General features: G+C 57.5%; 1 protein-coding gene across 3 annotated transcripts; it reads right to left on the minus strand.

The window, feature by feature from the left end:
* Window positions 1-520: 520 nt before the first annotated feature.
* Window positions 521-18728, minus strand: ALPK3 (alpha kinase 3). Of its 3 annotated transcripts, none has more exons than XM_032953718.2 (16): window positions 18588-18728; window positions 17517-17686; window positions 16985-17106; window positions 12336-12453; window positions 9410-11402; window positions 7117-8779; window positions 6556-6810; window positions 6074-6221; window positions 5619-5746; window positions 4893-4928; window positions 4377-4654; window positions 4200-4288; window positions 3389-3600; window positions 2905-2953; window positions 2041-2343; window positions 521-1524 (listed from the first exon to the last, which is right to left on the minus strand). In XM_032953718.2, the coding sequence occupies exons 2-16, from the start codon at window positions 17642-17644 to the stop codon at window positions 1284-1286; spliced, it is 5763 nt and encodes a 1920-aa protein (XP_032809609.1). In that variant the 5' UTR covers window positions 17645-17686; window positions 18588-18728; the 3' UTR covers window positions 521-1283. The 3 variants fall into 3 exon arrangements, with proteins under 3 accessions (XP_032809609.1, XP_075923036.1, XP_032809610.1); XM_076066921.1 differs by having other exon boundaries at window positions 6556-6807; window positions 17517-17689; XM_032953719.2 differs by having other exon boundaries at window positions 17517-17689.
* Window positions 18729-20477: the final 1749 nt, after the last annotated feature.

Here is a 20477-nt window from a genome sequence, read left to right on the forward strand (position 1 = left end):
CCGACCCCAACTACCCCCTGCTGCTGCGCGATTAGAATTCTGATGCCCCCTCTCCCAACGCTCCCCAAACAAGCCCCACCCCGTGTCTGGGAAGAATGGGCGGGTCTAAACGGAAAGAGGCGGGGCCTAAACAGAAAGAGGCGGGGCCTAAAGCTGGAGCAGGGCCTAAAGAGGAAAGGTGCGGGGCCGAACGAGGAAATGATAATGGGGCCTACAGAGGTTAAACTTCCCTATTCATTTAATGGCACATAATTAAATACGTGCAGTGGGCAGCAGCAGCAGTGGCACAGCTTCAGTACCACAGATGCAGCCACTGGCCGACGAGTTTGCCTTGACTGCCGAGAGGACGACTGAGTGAAACCCTGAGGGTGGGAGGCGCAGGGGGGTGAGATTCAGGTGGTCGTGCTGTTGAGGCGTACTTGGTGAGGTGGTGCTGGTGAGGCGTGCACAGTGTGGTAGTACTGGTGTGGTGAGGTAGTGTTGGTGAGGCGTGTGCACACTTCTCACTCACGCACGAGTGTTGACAGCGCCGCGCGCTGGGGCCTCTTTTATTTACATCGGAGTCCGAGCCGCGGTGGCGCCCACTCAGCCAGACCCCGCGTGCGTCACCGGCAGCAGCGGCTGCCTCGTGCAGCTAAGTGGGGTGTGCGGTGCAGAGTGCGAACTTAGGCGAGCGCAGGTGCGTGGCAGCGAGCGCGGTAACACAAACATCACAACAAACACCCGTCGCTGAGTGCATAGCCCCCCACCCCCCCCGTCAGCCCCTGCCCGCGTTTACCGTAACCACCAACACTGCCACGCCGTTTGCTCCACGCGCAGTGGGTGTTAAGAATCCTGCGACGTCATTCGCGAGAGTCGGCCGACCATGTGCCGGCGTCTAGGCCCAAATTCGAAAGTTACACCACAAATGACTCCACTTGGGATCACACACAGCAACATCATCCCCCGCTACTGGCAGATTCGTGCCCGCATACGGGCCAGGTGCCGAGCCACCTTCGTGCCGCACAGGGACAGCTGCCACTGCGGGCGCCCCCTCTCAAATGTTTACGTTGAGAGGAGAGTCGTAAGTCGCCGAGGTATTTTAGCGAGCGCCGTACAAGTGGGCGGCTGATTCTCGTGTCGTTATTGTCCACATCCTGCCAACGCGGGGGCGTGCGTTGCTCTCTTAAGCTGTGCAGTGTCTGTGAAATCGAACGTCTAAAGAGGGTGGGGGGCTCACTCTTATTAGTAAAACAAATGGAACCGCGAGCACACTTCGCGGTGTTCGTTTGCGCCCCCCCTCGTCAGCACCGTCCGTTTGCCCGATTGGTTTCATCCCCGGGGGCACGGGGGGCGGCTTCCATGGGGGGGGCGGCTTCCACGGAGGGAGCGGCCCCCGCCGGTGATGCCGCCTGCACCCGCAAGCTGACGTCGCGGCGGGGGGCCTGGGGGCTGGAGGGCTGGCGGGGGCTCTGTCCCCCTGATATCGTTCGCTTCCGCGGAGCCTGCGGACTGGTGGACAGGAATTTGCGTGTGGACTGTGGGCTGTTGTTTGCGTGCGAGCGAGCGAGCAGAGGTGAGCGAGTGAAGGTGGTGAATGGACACGTGGAAGTGAGTGCACAAAACAACGGCAGCAGTTACAACACAATTCAAGAGCAACATTCTAGATTTGAAGTTTTCGTGACTGCAAGGATCCATACTCTTGGTTCTTTTCGTAAAGTCACATAGATGAAAAATAAAAATAATAATAATGAAAATAATAAAATGAAAATAACTCTTGTGTTGCGCCCGAAACGTTGTTATTTAATGTAGTTATTTTCATTTTATTTTCATTATTATTTTTCATCTACGTGACTTTACCGAAAGAAACAAAGAGTATGTAAAGAGTAACAGTCGCAGCAGCAGTTGAGATTCGTGGTGATACCCGTGCGCGGGATGCAGTGAGGACTGGCGGCTCTCTACCATTATCTGCTCCTGTGTGCCAGCGTGTGCGTACCTCCATCTTCCCATGTGCATGCCCCTGTGCCCCCATGCGCCCGTGTTCCCACCGCGTGTGCTCACCTGGAGAAGGAGGCGCGCCGTGGTGTAGAGGGGCTGCCGGCGCCGCCCCCCACGGACAGCGTGGCCTTGCGCGCCGTCTGTGGGCTGGAGCGCGGCGCCGCCACCGTCACACCCCCCTTCCTGGTCACGCCCGGACTGCGGGGGGCAAGGCCGCGGGGGGTGGCCTGTGGGCTCCCCGGGAGGCCCGGGGGGGGGCCTCTAAGAGGCCGCAGCCGCAGCAGTGCGCAGTAGCGGTTGCAGCTGTGAGCGTCGTGGAAGGCATCGAGCGCAAGCGGAGCCGGAGTGGGGCCCCACTCCGCTGTCCTGCACATGGCACGGGTACACGACACGCGGAACGGGTACACGACACGCGGAAGCAGGTACACAACACGGGTACACAACACGCGGAAGCAGGTACACAACACGGGTACACGACACGCGGAAGCAGGTACACAACACGGGTATATGACACGTGGCACGGGTACACGATGTGCGTCCCGTCGGGGAGCTCCGGCAGGCAAGGCTGCGTTGACTGGATCATGATCGACCTCTGTGGAGGAGGCTCTTGGAGAACGCTCCTGGGCAGTTGGAGGCAGTCGCCCTCCAACAACAACGGAAAGCAGACAAGTGACACAACAACGAGCGGAGCACCAGGCGGCTAAAACGCAGCAAGTTGGCATACTGGGGGGCACAGGTAATGCATCTGCCACTCATCTCAGTGAGTAAACCCATGAGACCTGTGTGTCCCGTGACCTTCGACACTTCACGTGTCGAAGGTCACGGGACCTAGAGGTGCCTCTAGATTGGCACAAGCGCCATGGTGACGACACCGCTACTTAGTGATAGATGAAGGTTGTGTGTGAAGGTGATGTCATCGCCACTTACTCAGGAAAACGCGTGGCCACCTCTACATCCGTTAGCGTGAGGCCCACACCTGGTACGCACACACAAAGACAAAAATCCCCGTGTAGCCAACACAGACTGTTGGGGCAAGTGTTCTTAGCGAGCACCTATGAAGTCTGGTACGGCACAGCTATATGTGGGTGATGTCGCCAGAACCACGCCCAGCCACATTTGTCTCTCCAGTGCAGATGTTTCCACACCACACCAAGTACTCGTATAAAGCTGAGTCGGGGTAGGGGAGGCCCAGGACTGGTTGAGATGTTTGTCACCAACGTTGGCCATGAACGGGAATCAAACTCAAGCCACCAGCTCATAGCGCAGTACGCTAACCACTTTGCCACCGCTCTCCACACTCGCGCGCGCACACACAGTGTACTATAATGCATGGTAACTGTGGCCGTGGTGATCATGGCGACTCGCCGTGGAAAACGTGTCACTGGAGCGATTGTGTTGCCGGGTGCGGTACCTTTGGCATTGGTCACGATGAGGTTTCCGCTCGTCCACAGGTACAGCCAGTGGCGGAGAGTGTGGCACTTCTCGTGGGCCTCTCCCTCGGCCCCCGGGGTCCCCCCTGCCCCCTCCGGCACAAACCGCTCTATGCGGCCACCCAGCTCAGGCTCCAGCGAGGCGTAGGGCACGTGGCTGCCCGGCCGGAAGATCATGAATACCGGAACGATCCTGGGCACAGGAGCAGCAGTCACAGCAAAGCCACTGCCACCGCGGCAATTGGCGGGGCCACCTGTGCCTCACCGCATTGCCAGCACCCGCTCGCTTTCTGGTGGTCAGTCACCTCGTCACTCTTCTATCACTACTGCCGTGGGTACCGTTCCCATAAAATTCACTCGTTTTCTCTGCCAGTGTTGAGGTTGCCAGACACTGACTGTCGTCTCACCCTGCACACTGTTCCACTCACTTCCCCACTCACTTCCCTATTCGCTTCCCTACTCACTCCCTCACTCACTTCCCCAATCAAATAATCACTCACCTGCTTGCTCACCTACTGTCTCACCCACCCACTCACCACACTGCAGGTCACCTCACTTCTCTTCCTGCTGCTTCCCTCACACTGCTCCACTTTGGAATTCCCTCTCCCACCATCTTTTCGCCACATTCACTAACAATTGTAACCTCGCGTATTAACTCTTCGATTACAACTTTGACAACTGTGCCGTTTCACTGCTGGCCATTTGCCGTTGTGGGCCTTTGGGCCGCCGTGCTCGGCAACCGTGACGGACACGGAACCGGGCGTGGTGCACGTGACAACGGTGCAGACTCACTCAGGGACTCCTCCGAACCCCTCCACGGTGCGCGCCTCAGTGCTGAACAGCTTGCAGTATTCCCGCGCCGTGTTCTGAGACTTGCACACCTGCAACAGGGAGCACACAACATGGAGTCACGATGGTGATGGTCGCGTTGCAGTGGTGGGTGGGTGGGTGTGTGAGCGGGTTTTATACCTCGACGGTGAGCTTCTGGTTCTTAGCGACGAGTGCGGCGGTGTCGCGGCGCGTGCTGAACGCGATAGCGCCGTGGACCTTTAGGACGCACGCGCTGCCCGACTCGAAGAGCGGCGCCAGCCCATAGACGACACGCGTGCGGAACACCTTACGGTGCGCCGCGCCGCCCAGCGGCGCGTCCTCCGTAATAATGCGTCCAAAGAAGCGGTCGCCCCAGTGGCTAGTGTCACGCGCGCCCTTCGCGAACACCAGCGGCGTCATCTCGATCTCCTCGCCGTCTGCAAGCGGGGAGACGCGCGGAGGCGCCACCGCGTCGACATTCAGGTTATATTTGTTCAACCGAGAGAGAAGTCAGCAGACCAGCATCGGGTCTTAGTGGCAACAGTGACCTGGATCACCAAAACTATGAAAGCAAAAACAAAGTACGACAATCAAGCAAATAGAAATCGGAGTTGCACTGCAGAGTGGCTGGCTGGTGGAGGTGGAGCGGTGAACCTCACGTTCTGGGGTATTCACCTTTGACCTCATCTCTGTTCACCAGCTCCCGCAAGACTGTGAACACAAGAGGGTTTGGAGTTGTTTGTTTAGCCCGGAACAACATTCTGGGGTGAGTTGCGGGACTGTGGGGCGGACCAACAAGACCTTCCCTGTAGTGCGTTTCCCGAGCGCCAAGTCGCAGGCTTGGTGCTCTCCTGTGTGTATTGGTGGTAGTGATGGTGGTGGAGTCTGTGTGGTGGAGGATGTGTGGTGGAGGTGGTGGTGGTGGAGCCTGTGTGGTGGAAGTGGTGGTGGTGGAGCCTGTGTGGTGGAGGTGGTGGTGGAGCCTGTGTGGTGGTGGAGCCTGTGTGGTGGAGGTGGTGGTGGTGGTGGAGCCTGTGTGGTGGTCAAGCCTGTGTGGTGGAGCCTGTGTGGTGGTCGAGCCTGTGTGGTGGAGCCTGTGTGGTGGTCGAGCCTGTGTGGTGGAGCCTGTGTGGTGGTGGAGCCTGTGTGGTGGAGGTGGTGGTGGTAGTGGTGGTGGTGGTGGAAGCCTGTGTGGTGGAGGTGGTGGTGGAGCCTGTGTGGTGGTGGAGGTGGTGGTGGAGCCTGTGTGGTGGTGGAGGTGGTGGTGGAGCCTGTGTGGTGGTGGTGGTGGAGCCTGTGTGGTGGAGGTGGTGGTGGAGCCTGAGTGGTGGTGGAGCTTGAGTGGTGGAGGTAGTGGTGGAGGTGGTGGTGGAGCCTGTGTGGTGGAGGTGGTGGCTCTACCTTCATGAGTGAGGTGCAGCTCCGCGGACGCGGTGCCGTGCCGGTTGGACACGGTGCACGTGTAGAGGCCGTGGTCCTTGCGCGAGGCCTGCGGCAGCGCCAGTGACGTGGGGCCCTCGTCCCCCGCGCTGGTGAGTGCAGGCACACAGCACATGCACACACGCAGAACACGCAACACACGCAGCACACGCAACACACGCAGCACACGCAGCACGCAGAGTACACAGAACACGTTGCACAGTCATGTACATGGCACAAACAACATATTCAGAGAGCGGTACATACAGCGCAGAACACAGCACATAGCGTTGCAGCATACACCGCACACACAGGATACACAGCACACACGGCTATATGAGAAGAGCTGCCAATGCCCCGGAACACGGATTCACTATCGACATTATGCAGAACGCTAATAAGACTTTCCGTAATTTCTTCTCGATCGGTGTGATCACCTCAACTCCATCTCCGTGAGGAGTGTCCCGTTGCGGCTCCAGGAGACGCGCGAGCTGGTGAGGACATTGAAGAACTGGCACCAGAGCTTCAGGTTGCCGGCAAGGTCCGGGAACGCGTCCACGCGGATCTTTCGCAGCAGCTGGGGTGCTGGACGGGGGGGGAGGGGGGTCACAGATGGCGAGGACGTGGCAAGGGTGAGCGCAGCCTGGCGAGGCCTCGCATTCGCACATGGAACGGAACGGAACACAAAGGTCGCCCGTGTTGCCTTCACAGGCTGCTATGGGTTTTACAGGTGTGCGTGCGTGCAGGGCTGAGGGTTATATAGCCTGGGGATTGGTTCGGACATTACTTTAGAAAACCACTCATCTTTACACGAAGTTACAGAAACGTTACATAGCCTCATGGTGGCGATTGCACGTGCGTGCGTGCGAGTGGACGAGGGTTTGTGCCGTTGCCGCTGCTGATGCCACAAGAGCTTTGCCTTTGAAGGGGTCGTGCACGGTGCTGGTGGTCTCCTCCGCGCTGCCGGGGCTCGGGTGTTCGGTGGCCCTCTCTGCAGGCCCCGGCACCGCGTCCCAGCCGCGGAGCCGGCGCAGGCAGCCGGGGGAGCTGGTCGTCGCATCTGGGGCCCCCCTGGGCCCATCGGAGGCCTCAGGGCCCTGGGGGGCAGCTGCCCTCACGGATGATGCCTTTGGGGAAGGTGGTGCCGCCACCTTCTCTGACGGTCTGGCGTCTACTGACACGGCCATGCGCACACGCACAGAGGCACCTTCCATTACACCAAGGCACCTTGGACCACTCTACACGCAATCAGCGACTTACATCTCATCTCAACGCATTTCAAAGGCACCCCCTTTCAAATGCGTTGAGCACAAGGTGAAACAGCAACTGGTTTGCGACTGGGCATCGGTGTGCCAGCAGGGGGCGATCATTGCTGCTGTGCAGAGGCGGCCTCGAGTTATAACTCTCCACGGTGCGAGGACAACCAACAACTGACAGGGACAGCCGCGTGCAGGAGGAGCCAAAGCAACGGGGGGATCACCTTTTGCCAGGGAGGCCTCGGCGGCTGAGGCCGGAGCAGGTCTTTCGCCGTCGACCGGCGTCGGTTCCTGCGTGTCCGGGCTAGCGGTCGTTGGGAGGAGCAGCTTGGCGGCGTCCGATCTGCATGCGACGGCGCTGAGCAACACCGGTTGTTTTTCCGTCGCGTCGCCTTCCTGCTCGCCGCCGGGAGGTTGTGGTGCGGAGGCGGCGTCGCCCGCGCCGCGGGGGATGAAGACCTTCCTGCGGGCTCCGGACGCCAGCTCCTGTGGTGTGGCCGAGGGCAGCAGTGCCCGACGCGCCGTCTCCGGGGAGCTGCCGGCACCGCGTAGCCGCGCCAACAGCGGGCTGCGAGGAGTGAGCCCCGTGCTCGTGTCTTCTACCAGGATGGTCGGGAGCGCCGGGCAACCCCCCGGGATGTGCTCCTCTCCCTCCTCCTCGCCGCGCTGCTCCGTTTCCACCGATACGAGGGCCTCGCTTCTCGCCATCGGCACCGGTTTTGGTGCGGCATGCAACTCATTGGCGTTATCCGTTCCAGGCCTCTCTGCAGATACGTCTTTGCCCACATCGCCGCTGTCCTCGGCGGACTCCGTAAGTCTAGCTTTCCCAACCACTCCATCTCCCTTCACAGGTGGATCCCCACCCTTGCCACGGTCAATCAGGGGCTCCTCGGGGGACACTGCCAAGTCGGCGTCAGCCGCCGCATCCTGTTGAGCGACGACGAGGTAGTCTTTTGGCTCGGCCCGGCGAGGCTGCTGCGGAGGGGGTGCGGCGCTCGCTTGCCGCTCGCGCTCAGCCTTCCCTTGCTCCTCCACCGCTCGCTCCATCACCACTGGTGGCACCTTGGGGAGTTTGAAGATGAAGACTGAGGAGTCAGCGCGTGCGCTGCTCTCACCTCCACTCGGTATCCCCGCGTTCTCCCCACCACTGTCTGCTCGCTGCTTCTCCCGTCCCAAGTTCTCCAGGTAAATGTCCGACTCCGCCGCGCCCGTTTCTCCGGCGCTGGCCACGCTGATGGCGTTGGCTGCTGTATTGTCAGCTTCACAACGTGTGGCGCCACCCGCCCACGAGTGAGGAGCCGACGGCCGCTCCGCCGCAGAGTCGGTTCCGACTACGGCTTTCTGTCCCCCGGCCCCGGCGGCCACTGTGGCGTGGACAGGCACTTGCTGGCCATCATGATGTCCCTCCGCTCGCAAACCTTTGTCGGAGGTTTCCACGTTAGCCGTATGGCAAACCTTCTTCCCACGAGCCCTTTGCTCATCAACTCTGCTTTCTCCGGCCGGCCTCCGCGAGCTGACGTTGGCACGCGGGGCAATGCCCCCATCCGTCGTCACGCCGCCCGGCCTCATTTCGCTCTCTTGCATCTCCAGCGTCACTCGTTCCGAGGAGACCCCCGGCCCCGCAGGGGGTGCCCGCTCCACAGGAGGCCCTGGCTCGACGGGGGGGCCCTCCTTCACGGGGTGCCACAGGTCGGGCTCCGTCTCTGTGGTGCTGGACGAGTCCTCGGAGGACACGCCGAGTGGCGATGTGATGTGAGCGTACGAGCATGTGTCGTCCGTTGAGTCGGTGCTGAGTTGGGAGGATGGGGGGCGCTGGCTGCCCGCTTCCACCACCACGTCCCGACGGCCCCCCTCGTGATGGGCGTCTGCCACGCCGGGGTGTGGAGCCTGCGGCAGGGAGCGTTCATTTGCACAATAGCTTAGTTCTCGTGATGTTGTTGGTGACGACATTCATATTCAGAAAATGTGAAGGTGCAGCCCTGCTAGTGGCTGCTAACACCACTGCTGGCACACGGGGACCTCCCTTTGTTTGGCCTACTCTTCTACGTACCCACAAGTGACAATTTAATCCTTTCCCACTCCAATTACATTCATGTACATTGTGAGTTTTTATTCCGATTCTGTTCGAATGACATACGTGTAAGTCATCGGAACGGAATCGGAAGAAAAACTAAAATAAAAAAATATTTTATCAGCACCAAGGCTCCTTACAAGGCCATGCAGGAGGGCGTGCGGCAGAGTTTGCCACCAGCTATCATAGAGTGCGACTGTGTCACTACAGTTCTCTGCGGTGATTACAATGTCTTTAAAACAACGGCGCAATCGCTCTCTAAATAAAATTAATGCTAACCGCTTGCGCGTTCTGAGATTCAGTGGTGATCGCATGTCTCGAAATGGAAAAAAGGTTAATATGTGTCAGGTGGTGGAAGGTTTTTACAACAGAAATGTATCCAGATTACGTCGCTTAACTCAATGACCAAGTACGAGTAATAATCATCACCGTCATCATCGTCATACCTGCACGAAGCCTCCAGACGCCCACCGGCTCCGATGCAGCAGCATCATGGCGGCCTCCGGGGAGTCCGGCGGTGGGCTTGGGCCCGACGTCTGGAAGTACTCGTCACGGTGCATTCTCCCGTGGGGCCCTGGCGTGGCACGGCGCCGCGGGCCCTCCACCACGTAGTACTCCACCGGTGACTGCGCTGGCTGCTGTCGCGGTGACCGTGGAACTAGCGGCAGCGCGGGGGGGGGTGGGATCAGCGGCAGGTTGAGGCCGGCGCTTTGCACCGGCCGCGGCGCCGCCCCTTGCCGCCACGTGCCTGCGACGCGCAAAGCGCCATCATCACTTGACCCGCGGTTTGCACGCGCATTCCAAGCAATGCCCGCAGCCTCGGGGCTGCCTGCCAGGTAGGCCAGGCTGCCCAGAAGGCTACTGCTCCTGCCGGAGCCGCTGCTGGTCTCCGTGCTGGTCTCCGTGCTGGTGTCAGTGCTGGCCGGGGCCACGCTGGAGTCGCCGGTGGAGGATGAGGCGCGGGCGGTGAACCAACCGCCGCTGGAGACCGTGTCCGTGTCGTCGCTCGGCAGGGGTGTCTCATTGGGTGAGTAGAAGTAGAGTGGTGTCTCCGTGCGGTCCGAGTCGGGTGAGGGGAGGCCATCTGACAGCGTGTAGTATGAGTCCCCAAACTCCTCTGTCACATCCGACGAGGAGTCAACGGCCTCTGAGCTGTAGTCGGGAGATGTGGCGCTCTCCTCGTCCGCCGTATCATATAAATCTTCGCACGCATCGCTCTCCGCGTCAGTTGTGCCCTGCCCTGGGCTCGTATTGGGGCGCGACGCCGGCGAGAACGGAGGCTCGCTCGCCGGCATTCGCCCCGAGTGACCGCCGGTCTCGTTGTCCGTGCCGCCCGTGCTCATCGCCGTGTCGAATTCGTCGGGGCTCCGTGCGGGAGACGCGGGGAAACCGAGCACTTCCGTGGGGGTGGTGCTCGCCGAAGACCTCGTGTCATCCTCGCTCGTTTTCTCTGACTCCATCTCGGAGGCGCTCAGCTCGCTGGGCTGGGATGTGTCGCTCAGCTTGCTCCCGTCATGAGCACCGTGTAGGAGCTCGCGCAGGTACTCGCCCACCGTCGGGACCTTTGCATCCGGCGATCGCTCCTCCTCGGGCTGCTTCTCATGCTGCCGCTCGTGCTGTTCTGCTTCGTCCACGACCTTCAGGGTTACGATGGCGGCCGACTCCCCGGTCGCCCTGCTCCTCTTAAAGTGTGCAGCGTCGGGTTTGTGTGCGGGGCGCGTGGTGATGATCTCCTCCACCGTCTCCATTACGTACACCACCGAGCCGCCACCACCACCGCTGTCTCCACCGTCGTCTGGGTCCCCATGGGACCCATCGCCGCGACCGCGGTCCTCCTTGCCCCGCGCGGAGCCAGACTTCCACGAAGCCTTCCGGTCTACAGAGCCCAGCCCACCGTGGAAACCATTGAGCTTTGCGTCCGCTGCGTCCTGGCTGGCCTCGCCGCGACCCGCGACCCGCTTGGGCGGAGACACGGGCCCGACAAGGGGCCCAGTGAGGGGGCCGCCCCCAGGCTCAGATGAGCCGCTGAGACGTGGCGCATGCGCCGCCCTCTTGGGCGACGAGGTGGCCCGGCTCCTCGCTCGCTCAGCACGGACCGAAGACGGCGATGAAGACGGCGATGGATTGCGGAGGTCGGGCGAGCGGCGTTTGCGGCGCGTCCGCGACTCGGGGCTGCGGTGCCAGGAGGTCGCCGTGCCGGCCGCTGCGGTTGTTGCCGGGGTGGCGCCGTCATGCGCTGCCGTGCCCTTGTTTTCCTTGCCGGGTGCCCGCGCGGCCTCGCAGCGCCGCGCCTCTGCCTTGGCCTTCAGTTTGTTGAACCAGCGCTGGTGGATCTTGAACTCGTTCATGGTGGCCACCTCCAGCACGGCGGAGCAGGACACAATGCCCTTGGTGTTTCGCGCCGACACCTGGTAGATGGCCGCGTCCTCCTCCGTGCACCTAAGTGGGCATGGGGGAGAAGCCGGGCCCGGGTTTGGTGGCTTTGCCCTGATCCGCTGCCGCACGCGTGCCCAGTGGGGATCGTTGTGTAGGCGTCGTGTCTGTAGGGGCCACGGTGTGTGTGTGGTGTGTATTTCGTGCAGTGCCTCCTGCCGTTGTCGCTGTGTTTCAATTCTGCCTGTGGGGACCGCCACGTTAGTCGACTCCCTTCGAGTCAGTGGCCTCATCGATGAACACGGCCAATCAGGCCGGGGCTGAGAGCACTGGACATGCAGTACGGGGGTCAGGTGGATGTGCGTTGAGCCTTGCAGCTGCCTGTGAGCAGCACGACCCTGCGTGTACTTAAAGCCCCAGGAGGGATCTGCTATTTGATACTGGAGGGCTGGTGGACGAGGTTAATGCAGGCTAATTACATGTCACCGTATCAAGGGAGAGTTGTTCATCCACCCAGTGATGCAAGTGAGCATCCCTACTTCTCTTATCAAAGGAAGCAGGTCCCCCATGGACCCTGGACTGTCGCCCCCCTCCCACTCCAACTGTATCTCTCTGAGATCCAGCCATGCATGTATGGGTCACGTGTCTAAGGCAGGTGTGTTTGTGCGTGTATATAGTGTGTGTTGTGCATGTGCAGTGCACATGTCACGTGCCGTGTACGTGCCATGTGTGTGTGTTGTGCATGTGGAGCGTGTCGTGTGTACGTGTTTTGCATGTGGAGCATGTCGTGTGAGCGTGTTGTGCATGTGGAGCGTGTCGTGTGTACGTGTTTTGCATGTGGAGCATGTCGTGTGAGCGTGTTGTGCATGTGGAGCGTGCCGTGTGAGTGTGTTATGCGTGTGGAGCGTACCGTGTGAGCGTGTTGTGCATGTGGAGCGTGCCATGTGTGCGTGTTGTGCATGTGGAGCATGCCGTGTGTGCCTTGCAGGGCGCACTAACCGGTACACCTTGAGTGTGTGCACTTTTCCCTCGCGCAGGATTTCATATTTGGGCAGCCCGCAGAACCGGTCGAGCTGTTCATCGTCACGATACCACAGGACCTCGGGCTCTGGGTGGCCTGGGGGTCGAAGGTTGGGCGGGGGGAGGGCAACAAGGTCAGGGGCTTTAGAGTCAATGGTCAGTGAGTTCCTGCTTATACAAGCATCGTGGTGTTATAATGTTAGTGATTGTGGTATTATATGGACAGTGATTGTGGCGTTATGATAGTGATTGTTGTGTTATACTAGTGAGTGTGGTGTTATAATGGTTAGTGATTTTGGTGTTATGATAGTGATTTTGGTGTTATAGTGATTGTGTTATAATGGGAGTGATTGTAATGTTGTAATGACAGTGATTGACGATGTGATTTGTAACGTTGATCCTTACCCATATATATCGAAAGTTAAATTTTTACGTGAACATTTATTGAAGGACTGTGTGTTGTTTTTATGTGGTCTGGGACTGTTTTTGCTGTTCCAATTATGCATTTTGAACTGTGTTACTTGATTATATTTAAGGGGCGCCATGGTAGTGTGATGTTATCTTCCTGTCATGGTATGCAGGAGGTCATGGGTTCAATCCCGGCCATGACGCCTGTATATTTTGAGTTTGCATGTTCTCCCCGTGGTCATGTGGATTGTTTTATCCAGGTCCTCTGGTTTTACCCTTCACGTTAAGAAAAATACGTTTAGATTATTTGGCTGCTATAAATCTCCACTTTACAAGCCACATAGTTGAGCTATCATTTGTGGCCAGGTCGCATGTGGTAAGAAAAAAAATATTCTTAGCTCTTTCGGTAAAGTTACGTGACTTTACCGAAGGAGCTAAGAATATGAATTACTGCAGTCACGAAAGCTTTAAATAAAAAAAATAAAAAAATAGTTTAGTTTCATTTCATGCATTTTTAGTGATTTGTTTACCTTTCCTATACTTTGCACTCTTATCTTTGTTTTCTATTGATTGTTGTAACTTTCTGACCCCGTGCCCCTACTGGACCATCTGTGAAAAAGAGCTTCATAGCTCATCGGATTTCTCCAGGATAAATAAAGATTATGATTCATTCATCTAGGAAAGCCACACCCAATTTATGGGTGTTTATTCTAAATAAAAAAATATGAACGTTGGTGCTTAGCTGCATTTTACAGCACTGATCAAGTGGTGTAAATTCCACATTCCTTTGGTGGGGGTGAGTCTATCCATCGGGCAACCGCTGTTGATCTTCCCCATATCGTTATTTTGACCCAGGGGGAGGGATGATGATTGGTTGAATCAACCCCCACAACCAGGATTTGAACTTGCGACCTTCAGACGGCCATCCGGTCGCCAGTGCTTGCTGGTCAATCAATTTGTTTGAACCACACTTTCGAAAGCTCATTATGGCTTCTCCAGTAGAACATTCATCTGGCACAATGGGAGGCTGATCCAATGCCCGATTGCGGTTAAAGGATGGCTCCCTATTGGTCAACCATGTTATGTATGCTAATGTTCTGTTAATTACTGCTTAGGTAATGGAGCAGTTATAGAGAGAGTGGAGAAGTTTTGGTACCTAGGCAGTGTGCTTATAAATAGCTCTGGTTTGACAGCAGAAGTCTCAGTCCGAATCAATCGGGCGGCATTATCTTTTCATCGGCTGTGTAATGCTGTGTGGAAGTTACCTGGTCTATCACTCCACACAAAACTCTGGGTCTTCTCAGCCAATTCATGCCCTCCCTCCTCTATGCTTATGAAACGTGGATCCTTCGAATGGAACATCTGCACCAGTCAGGCTGGCCTGCATACGATCCATTCTGGGTTTAACCAGGCTGGATTGTATGAGGAGCTCACATCGTTGAAAGCTATAGACACATTCCCATCAGTGAGCTCCGGCACGCGAGGCTGCGTTGGCTGGGTCATGTAGCTCGCATGCCCAAGCAGCTTCTGTTTGGCCGCATAGAGGGGGCTAATTGGGCACGGCACGAGCTGGAGAAGAGATAGACTGAAACGGTACAAGATGATCTGGAGCTGAGTGGACTTGCCGAAGACTAGTACCAGTGGTTAAGATCGGCCTCTATGGAGGAGACTGGTGAAGGACGCTACTGGGTGGTTGGAGGCAGTCACCATCCAACAACAATGGAGGACAGAGAAGCGACACAACAACGCAGCGCTGGGCGCAGCGCCGGGCGACCAAAATGCAGCAAATTGGCACTGTTGGTGCATCTGCCAGTCATCTCAGTAAAGGGGCCGTCCATAAATTACGTCATGCTCTAGAGGAGTTGTACACCCCTAGCTGTCACTGCTATTCAGTGGCCTAAAATAAAATGTTTCGCTCCGGATGACCGCTGAAAAGTATTATCTGTATTTTTATTTAGTGTGCTGATCTTAAAGGTGCATTGAAAAATTTGATACTCCGACTGATGCTCCTGTTGTTGTGGAGTGACTCATGCAGCCAGCTATGGCTCTCGGGTTTGGTGTTACATGTTGTTTATGTCGTTTATTGTGAAAATTCGGTCACAGTTCCTATGATCACTGTTACATTTCTTTTATGGCTTTATTTTGGTGATTTCGAAAAGTTTTTTGGTTTGGCCATGTTTGTTTGTTGTAGTACGGAGTTAGACTGATGGCCTTAATCCAAGTTGTTTTGTGGTTGCTGTTGGTGTTTGACTTGCATCCCACTGGGATTTTTGCACACAGCGTTGGTGTACGGTGCTTTTTCAGGAATATTTTGCTGTTTTTTCCTGGATTTTCTGTTTGCACAGTCACATAGTCACTTTAAGATGTTTTCTTGTTCATGTTTTTGTTGTTTGTTTGTTGCGGTTGCACCCGATTCAAGAGCCGAATGGCTCACAGGGCTATACCAAATAAATGAAACTGAAAACTGAAAACGCACCTGGGGGGGGGGGGGGGAGGGGAGTCAGACATTTGTGACGATGTGTGACGAGGGAGGGGGGTGTTTGAGAAATGTCACGTCACATGAAAATGCGCAACTTTAAATAAATATTAATTAAATAGAATTGTTATAACAAAACTAATTTTGATTAATTTTCATTATTAACTATTTGATTATTTAAATTTACTAAGGTCACCTTTTATTTATTCCATGACGGGGCATTTTGCTTCTCCATGGGAGAATGGAGAAGCATACATTTTGTCAAAATTTTTAATGATTCTTATTAAACATTTTGATTTTAATGATTATACCAGGGCTTTTTCATTCTGTGAAATGAATATGTGATTGTTATAACTGTACTCTCCATTTTGCTTCGTTCTACTGCAAAGTTTCAAGTATTTTTTATAGTTATAATTACTTTTAATATTTTATAATTATAAGAGAATTTCAATATAATATTCTGAACATCTGCAGTTTTATTTAGACGTTGAATATCTTCAAGTTAATTTTATACTAAATTTCAGGTTTCCAACACCTTTTTAATACGTGTGTGTGTAGGTGTGTGGGTGTGTGTCTATGTGGACCGGTGTGTGTGCATGTGTGTAGGTGTGTGGGTGTGTGGGTGTGTCTATGTGGACGTGTACCTATGTGTGTGTGTGTGTATGTAGCGCGCTGCGCTATGAACCCGGCGACACGGGTTCGATTCCCGCTCAGGGCCAACACCAGTGACGATTTTCTGAACCGGTCCCGGGCCTCCCCTAGGTCGACTCAGCCTCAAATGAGTACCTGGTGCGGTGTGTAAACATTGCCACTAGGGAGACAAAGGCGGTCGGGCGTGGTGCTGGCCACCCACCCCCTCGTGTACCGTTACCAGCCTTCATAGGTGCTCACTAACAACACTTGCCCCGACAGTCTGTTAAGGCTATACGGGGGATCTTTGTCTTTTTGTCTATGTGGACGTGTGCCCGTGTGTGTGAGTGTCTATGTGGATGTGTGCCTGTGTGTGTGTGCCTGTGTGTGTAGGGGGGTCCCCGAAACGTGGACCCCCCCTAATGGAACATCTTTGCCGATTCGAAACATTTAGACTGGCCTGCCTACGATCAATCCTGGGTTTAACCAGGCTGGATTGTGTGAGTAGCTCACAAATCCTCGAAAGATCTGGACAAAGTTCCATCGGTGAGCACCTCCGGCAGGCAAGGCTTGCGTTGGCTGGGCCATGTCGCCCGCATGCCCAATCACCGCATGCCCAAACAGCTTTTGTTCGGCCGGATCGAGGGGGATAAACGGGCGCGGCACGGGCTAGAGAAGAGATGGAGTGACGTGGTACAGGAGGATGTGGAGCTGAGATGACTGGTACCAGCGGTGTCAAGATCGGCCTCTGTTGGAGGAGGCTCGTGAAGGACGCTACTGGGCAGTTGGAGGCAGTCGCCCTCCAACAACAACGGAGGGCAAAAGAGCGACACAACAACGAGCGGAGCGCCGGGTGGCTAAAGCACAGCAAGTTGGCACAGTAGGGGGGACAGGTGGTGCAATCAGCCAGTCATCTCGGTCATCTCAGTCGACCCGTGGCACCTGGGTCAGCCCCGTGACCTCCTGCCAGCGGGCGTTTGACACTTCACATGGCCTCAAGGTGCACATGACCTGGCACAAGCGTCGTGGTGACGTCGCCGCCACTTAGTGGCGAATGGCGGTTGTTGTGGTGTGGGTGTGTGTGTGGGTATGTGTGTGTGGGTGTGCGCGCTACCGCTCACGGTGCACGTGAAGCGCACGTCCGTATCCTCGCTCACGGCGCGCGACCTCGGGGTCACGGCAAACATCGGAGACGACTCCTCCGCCAGCTGCGACATGATGGTGCACAGGGTGTGCCTGGACAGGGGGCACAGAGGGTACCGGGCCACGGGGAGATGGTCACAGGAACGAGGATCGGAGGCAAGGTACAAGGCTCCTAGCACAGGGGGCATGAGGCAATGGGAGTACAAGCCAACGGGGTGTGGTGGCAAGGGCACAGGCTAAGGACAAGGTTAGATGGTAAGAGGCAGAATGAAATAGGGCAAGTGGCAGGGGGCATGGAGCACAGGCAAGGGGTTATGGGGATGTGGTCACAAGGGACGCCCCCCCCCGCCCCCCCCAACATCCCCCGCTTTATATCAGCTGACCCGGGATCGGGGGCAAGGGGACACAGGCCAAGGGGGTACACGGAGCACAATGGCAGGGGTCTGGGTTTTTACCCTAAACCTTGGTGCGTGACCCTGAACCCCTGTGCGGGACCCCCTCACCGGTTCTCTGGCCGCACGTCGGAGAGGTATGGGTTGAGCTCTCGGGAGGAGCTCTTCTTGGGCGTGTGCGGCACGTAGCGGGAACCCTGACCCGGGGCTCCGGGCCCGTTCCGAGAGCGGGACGTCATCGCTGCTGCTGCTGTTGATGATGATGATGATTGCTGATGATCCTGCTGCGGAGGACGGAGAACGGTAGGCGTTAGGGTGACGGCCAGAAGGGAGAGTTGAGGAGTGGGATAAGGAGAGAGTTGAGTGGGAGAAGGATGAGAAGGATAAAATGGAATGGGATGAGGGGTGGAATGAGGACGATGAGCACGAGTGTAGAACTGAGATGAGGATGAGAAAAGTGTTCAGGATGAGCTGGATGATGAGAGAGTTGAGAATGAGTGAGATGAGGAGGTTCGGGATTGCGAGCAGCAGCTGCAGGTGCGGGCGCACGGGGCCACGGGCCTCGTAAACAGCTCCGTGCGTCATGGAATGTTGGCGTCGTTGACCTCGTGCAGGGGTCCAGGGAGGGGGCCCCGGGGCCGGGCCTCGCCCCGGACCCCTCCCGCCGTCACCCCCAAACCCAGCAGGGCAGCGGTTGACCCTATCAAGGGGACCCGAGAGGGTCTGCCAGGCTCGCCACTCCACTCAGTCCGTTCCTCGACAGCCGTTCTCGTCGCAGCTTCACTTAAAACGCAATCATCGCGACGGCGGGAGCACGCCAGGGAAGAGGTCGCCTCCGTCCTTCAGGGACCCAGGGACCCCCGCTCCCCGGGTCCTCCAGGCGAGTGGATACATGACCTGGACTTCTGATCACGGCCCCCGCGGTCCCTATGGTAGGGATCGGCTCAGGGACCCCGATGGAGACTTGAGGGGACCCGGGCCCCGTCGCAGTCACGGGAGCTGCGTCTCGCCAGCTGGCGCCTAAAAATACCCCGAGTCGCCCTCTCCCTCTCTCCCACAAGAACCCCCACGCCCCAGGGCTCTCCGCGACCCCCGATCGGCCCCGTCTCTGACGCGGCTCCGGGGAGCCCCATGAGTCGCCGCGGGGACCCGGAGAGACCACGAACTCACTCACTCACTCACCGCGGGGAGCTGGTGCGGGCGAGATGGAAGGGTCCCTGGTGGGGTCCCCTGATCTGGGTGCCGCGACTGGAGGCGCCGAGGGAACGCGACACCGGCAGCGGGACGCGTGCGCAGTGGCGGCCGCGCCGCTATTTCTGTCTCCCAAAGTCATCGCTGGGGAATGGCCCCCTCAGGCCCCCTGCACCTCCCCTTTGGGCCCCCGCCTCCTCCTCCCTCCCCTCTCCTGCGTGTCCCTTCGCCTCACTGAAGAGGAGGGACGGGGCAGTGGCACCCTCCTCCCTCTTCTCCAAATCTTAAAACAGGGGCTCCTGGAACACCACTCACTTAACTCCCTAAATAGGGACGCTCACTCATCTAAACCCCAACACGGACCCCCAATCATCAGAACCCCAACACGAACCCCCACCTACCTGAACCCCAACACGGATCCCCACTCACTTGAACCCCAACACGGACCCCCACTCACCTGAACCCCAACACGGACCCCCACTCACCTGAACCCCAACAAGGACCCTCACTCATCTAAACCCAACACGGACCCCCACTCACCTGAACCCCAACACGGACCCCCACCTACCTGAACCCCAACACGGACCCCCACTCATCTAAACCCCAACACGGACCCCAACTCACCTGAACCTCAACACGGATCCCCACCAAACCTGAACCTCAACACGGACCCCCACTTACCTGAACCTCAACACGGACCCCCACTCACCTGAACCCCAACACGGACCCCCACTCAAAACCCCAACACGGACCCCCACTCACCTGAACCCCAAAAGGACCCCCACTTACCTGAACCCCAACACGGACCCCCACTCACCTGAACCCCAACAAGGACACCCACTCACCTGAACCCCAACAAGGACCCCCACTTACCTGAACCCCAACACGAACCCCCACTCACCTGAACCCCAAAAGGACCCCCAGTCACCTGAACCCCAACACGGACCCCCACTCTAAACCCCAACACGGACCCCCACTCACCTGAACCCCAACACGGACCCCCACTTACCTGAACTCCAACACGGACCCCCACTCACCTGAACCCCAACACGGACCCCCACTCACCTGAACCCCAACACGGACCCCCATTCACCTGAGCCCCAACACGGACCCCCACGCATCTAAACCCAACACGGACCCCCACTCACCTGAACCCCAACATGGACCCCCACTCACCTGAACCCCAAAAGGACCCCCAGTCACCTGAACCCCAACACGGACCCCCACTCTAAACCCCAACACGGACCCCCACTCACCTGAACCCCAACACGGACCCCCACTTACCTGAACTCCAACACGGACCCCCACTCACCTGAACCCCAACACGGACCCCCACTCACCTGAACCCCAACACGGACCCCCACTCTAAACCCCAACAAGGACCCCCACTCACCTGAACCCCAACAAGGACCCCCACTCACCTGAACCCCAACAAGGAACCCCACTCACCTGAACCCCAACACGGACCCCCACTCACCTGAACCCCAACACGGACCCCCATTCACCTGAGCCCCAACACGGACCCCCACGCATCTAAACCCAACACGGACCCCCACTCACCTGAACCCCAATACGGACCCCCACTCACCTGAACCCCAACAAGGACCCCCAATTATCTAAACCCAACACCGACCCCTGCTTACCTGAACCCCAACTTGGACCCCCACTTACCTGAACCCCAACAAGGACCCCCACTCATCTAAACGCAACTTGGACCCCCACTTACCTGAACCCCTACAAGGACCCACACTCATCTAAACCGCAACACGGACCCCCACTCACCTGAACCCCAACACGGACCCCCACTTTAAACCCCAACACGGACCCCAACTCACCTGAACCCCAGTGTCAGTAGCAGTGTTGGTACTATGGGTAGTGTTA

The sequence above is a fragment of the Petromyzon marinus genome, chromosome 13, assembly GCF_048934315.1.
Source record: "Petromyzon marinus isolate PM22_M1 ecotype Great Lakes invasive population chromosome 13, UKy_Petmar_22M1.pri1.0, whole genome shotgun sequence".
Lineage (NCBI taxonomy): Eukaryota > Metazoa > Chordata > Hyperoartia > Petromyzontiformes > Petromyzontidae > Petromyzon > Petromyzon marinus.

What these genes read in the sequence shown, in the direction of transcription:
- ALPK3 (XM_032953718.2), bottom strand. Translation starts at nt 17,644, where the DNA reads ATGACGTCCCGCTCTCGGAACGGGCCCGGAGCCCCGGGTCAGGGTTCC. An exon ending in GACGTGCGGCCAGAGAACCG is followed by an intron (nt 17,107 to 17,516) that starts GTGAGGGGGTCC and finishes CCCCCTGTCCAG; the next exon opens with GCACACCCTGTGCACCATCA. An exon ending in CTTCACGTGCACCGTGAGCG is followed by an intron (nt 12,454 to 16,984) that starts GTAGCGCGCACA and finishes TTCGACCCCCAG; the next exon opens with GCCACCCAGAGCCCGAGGTC.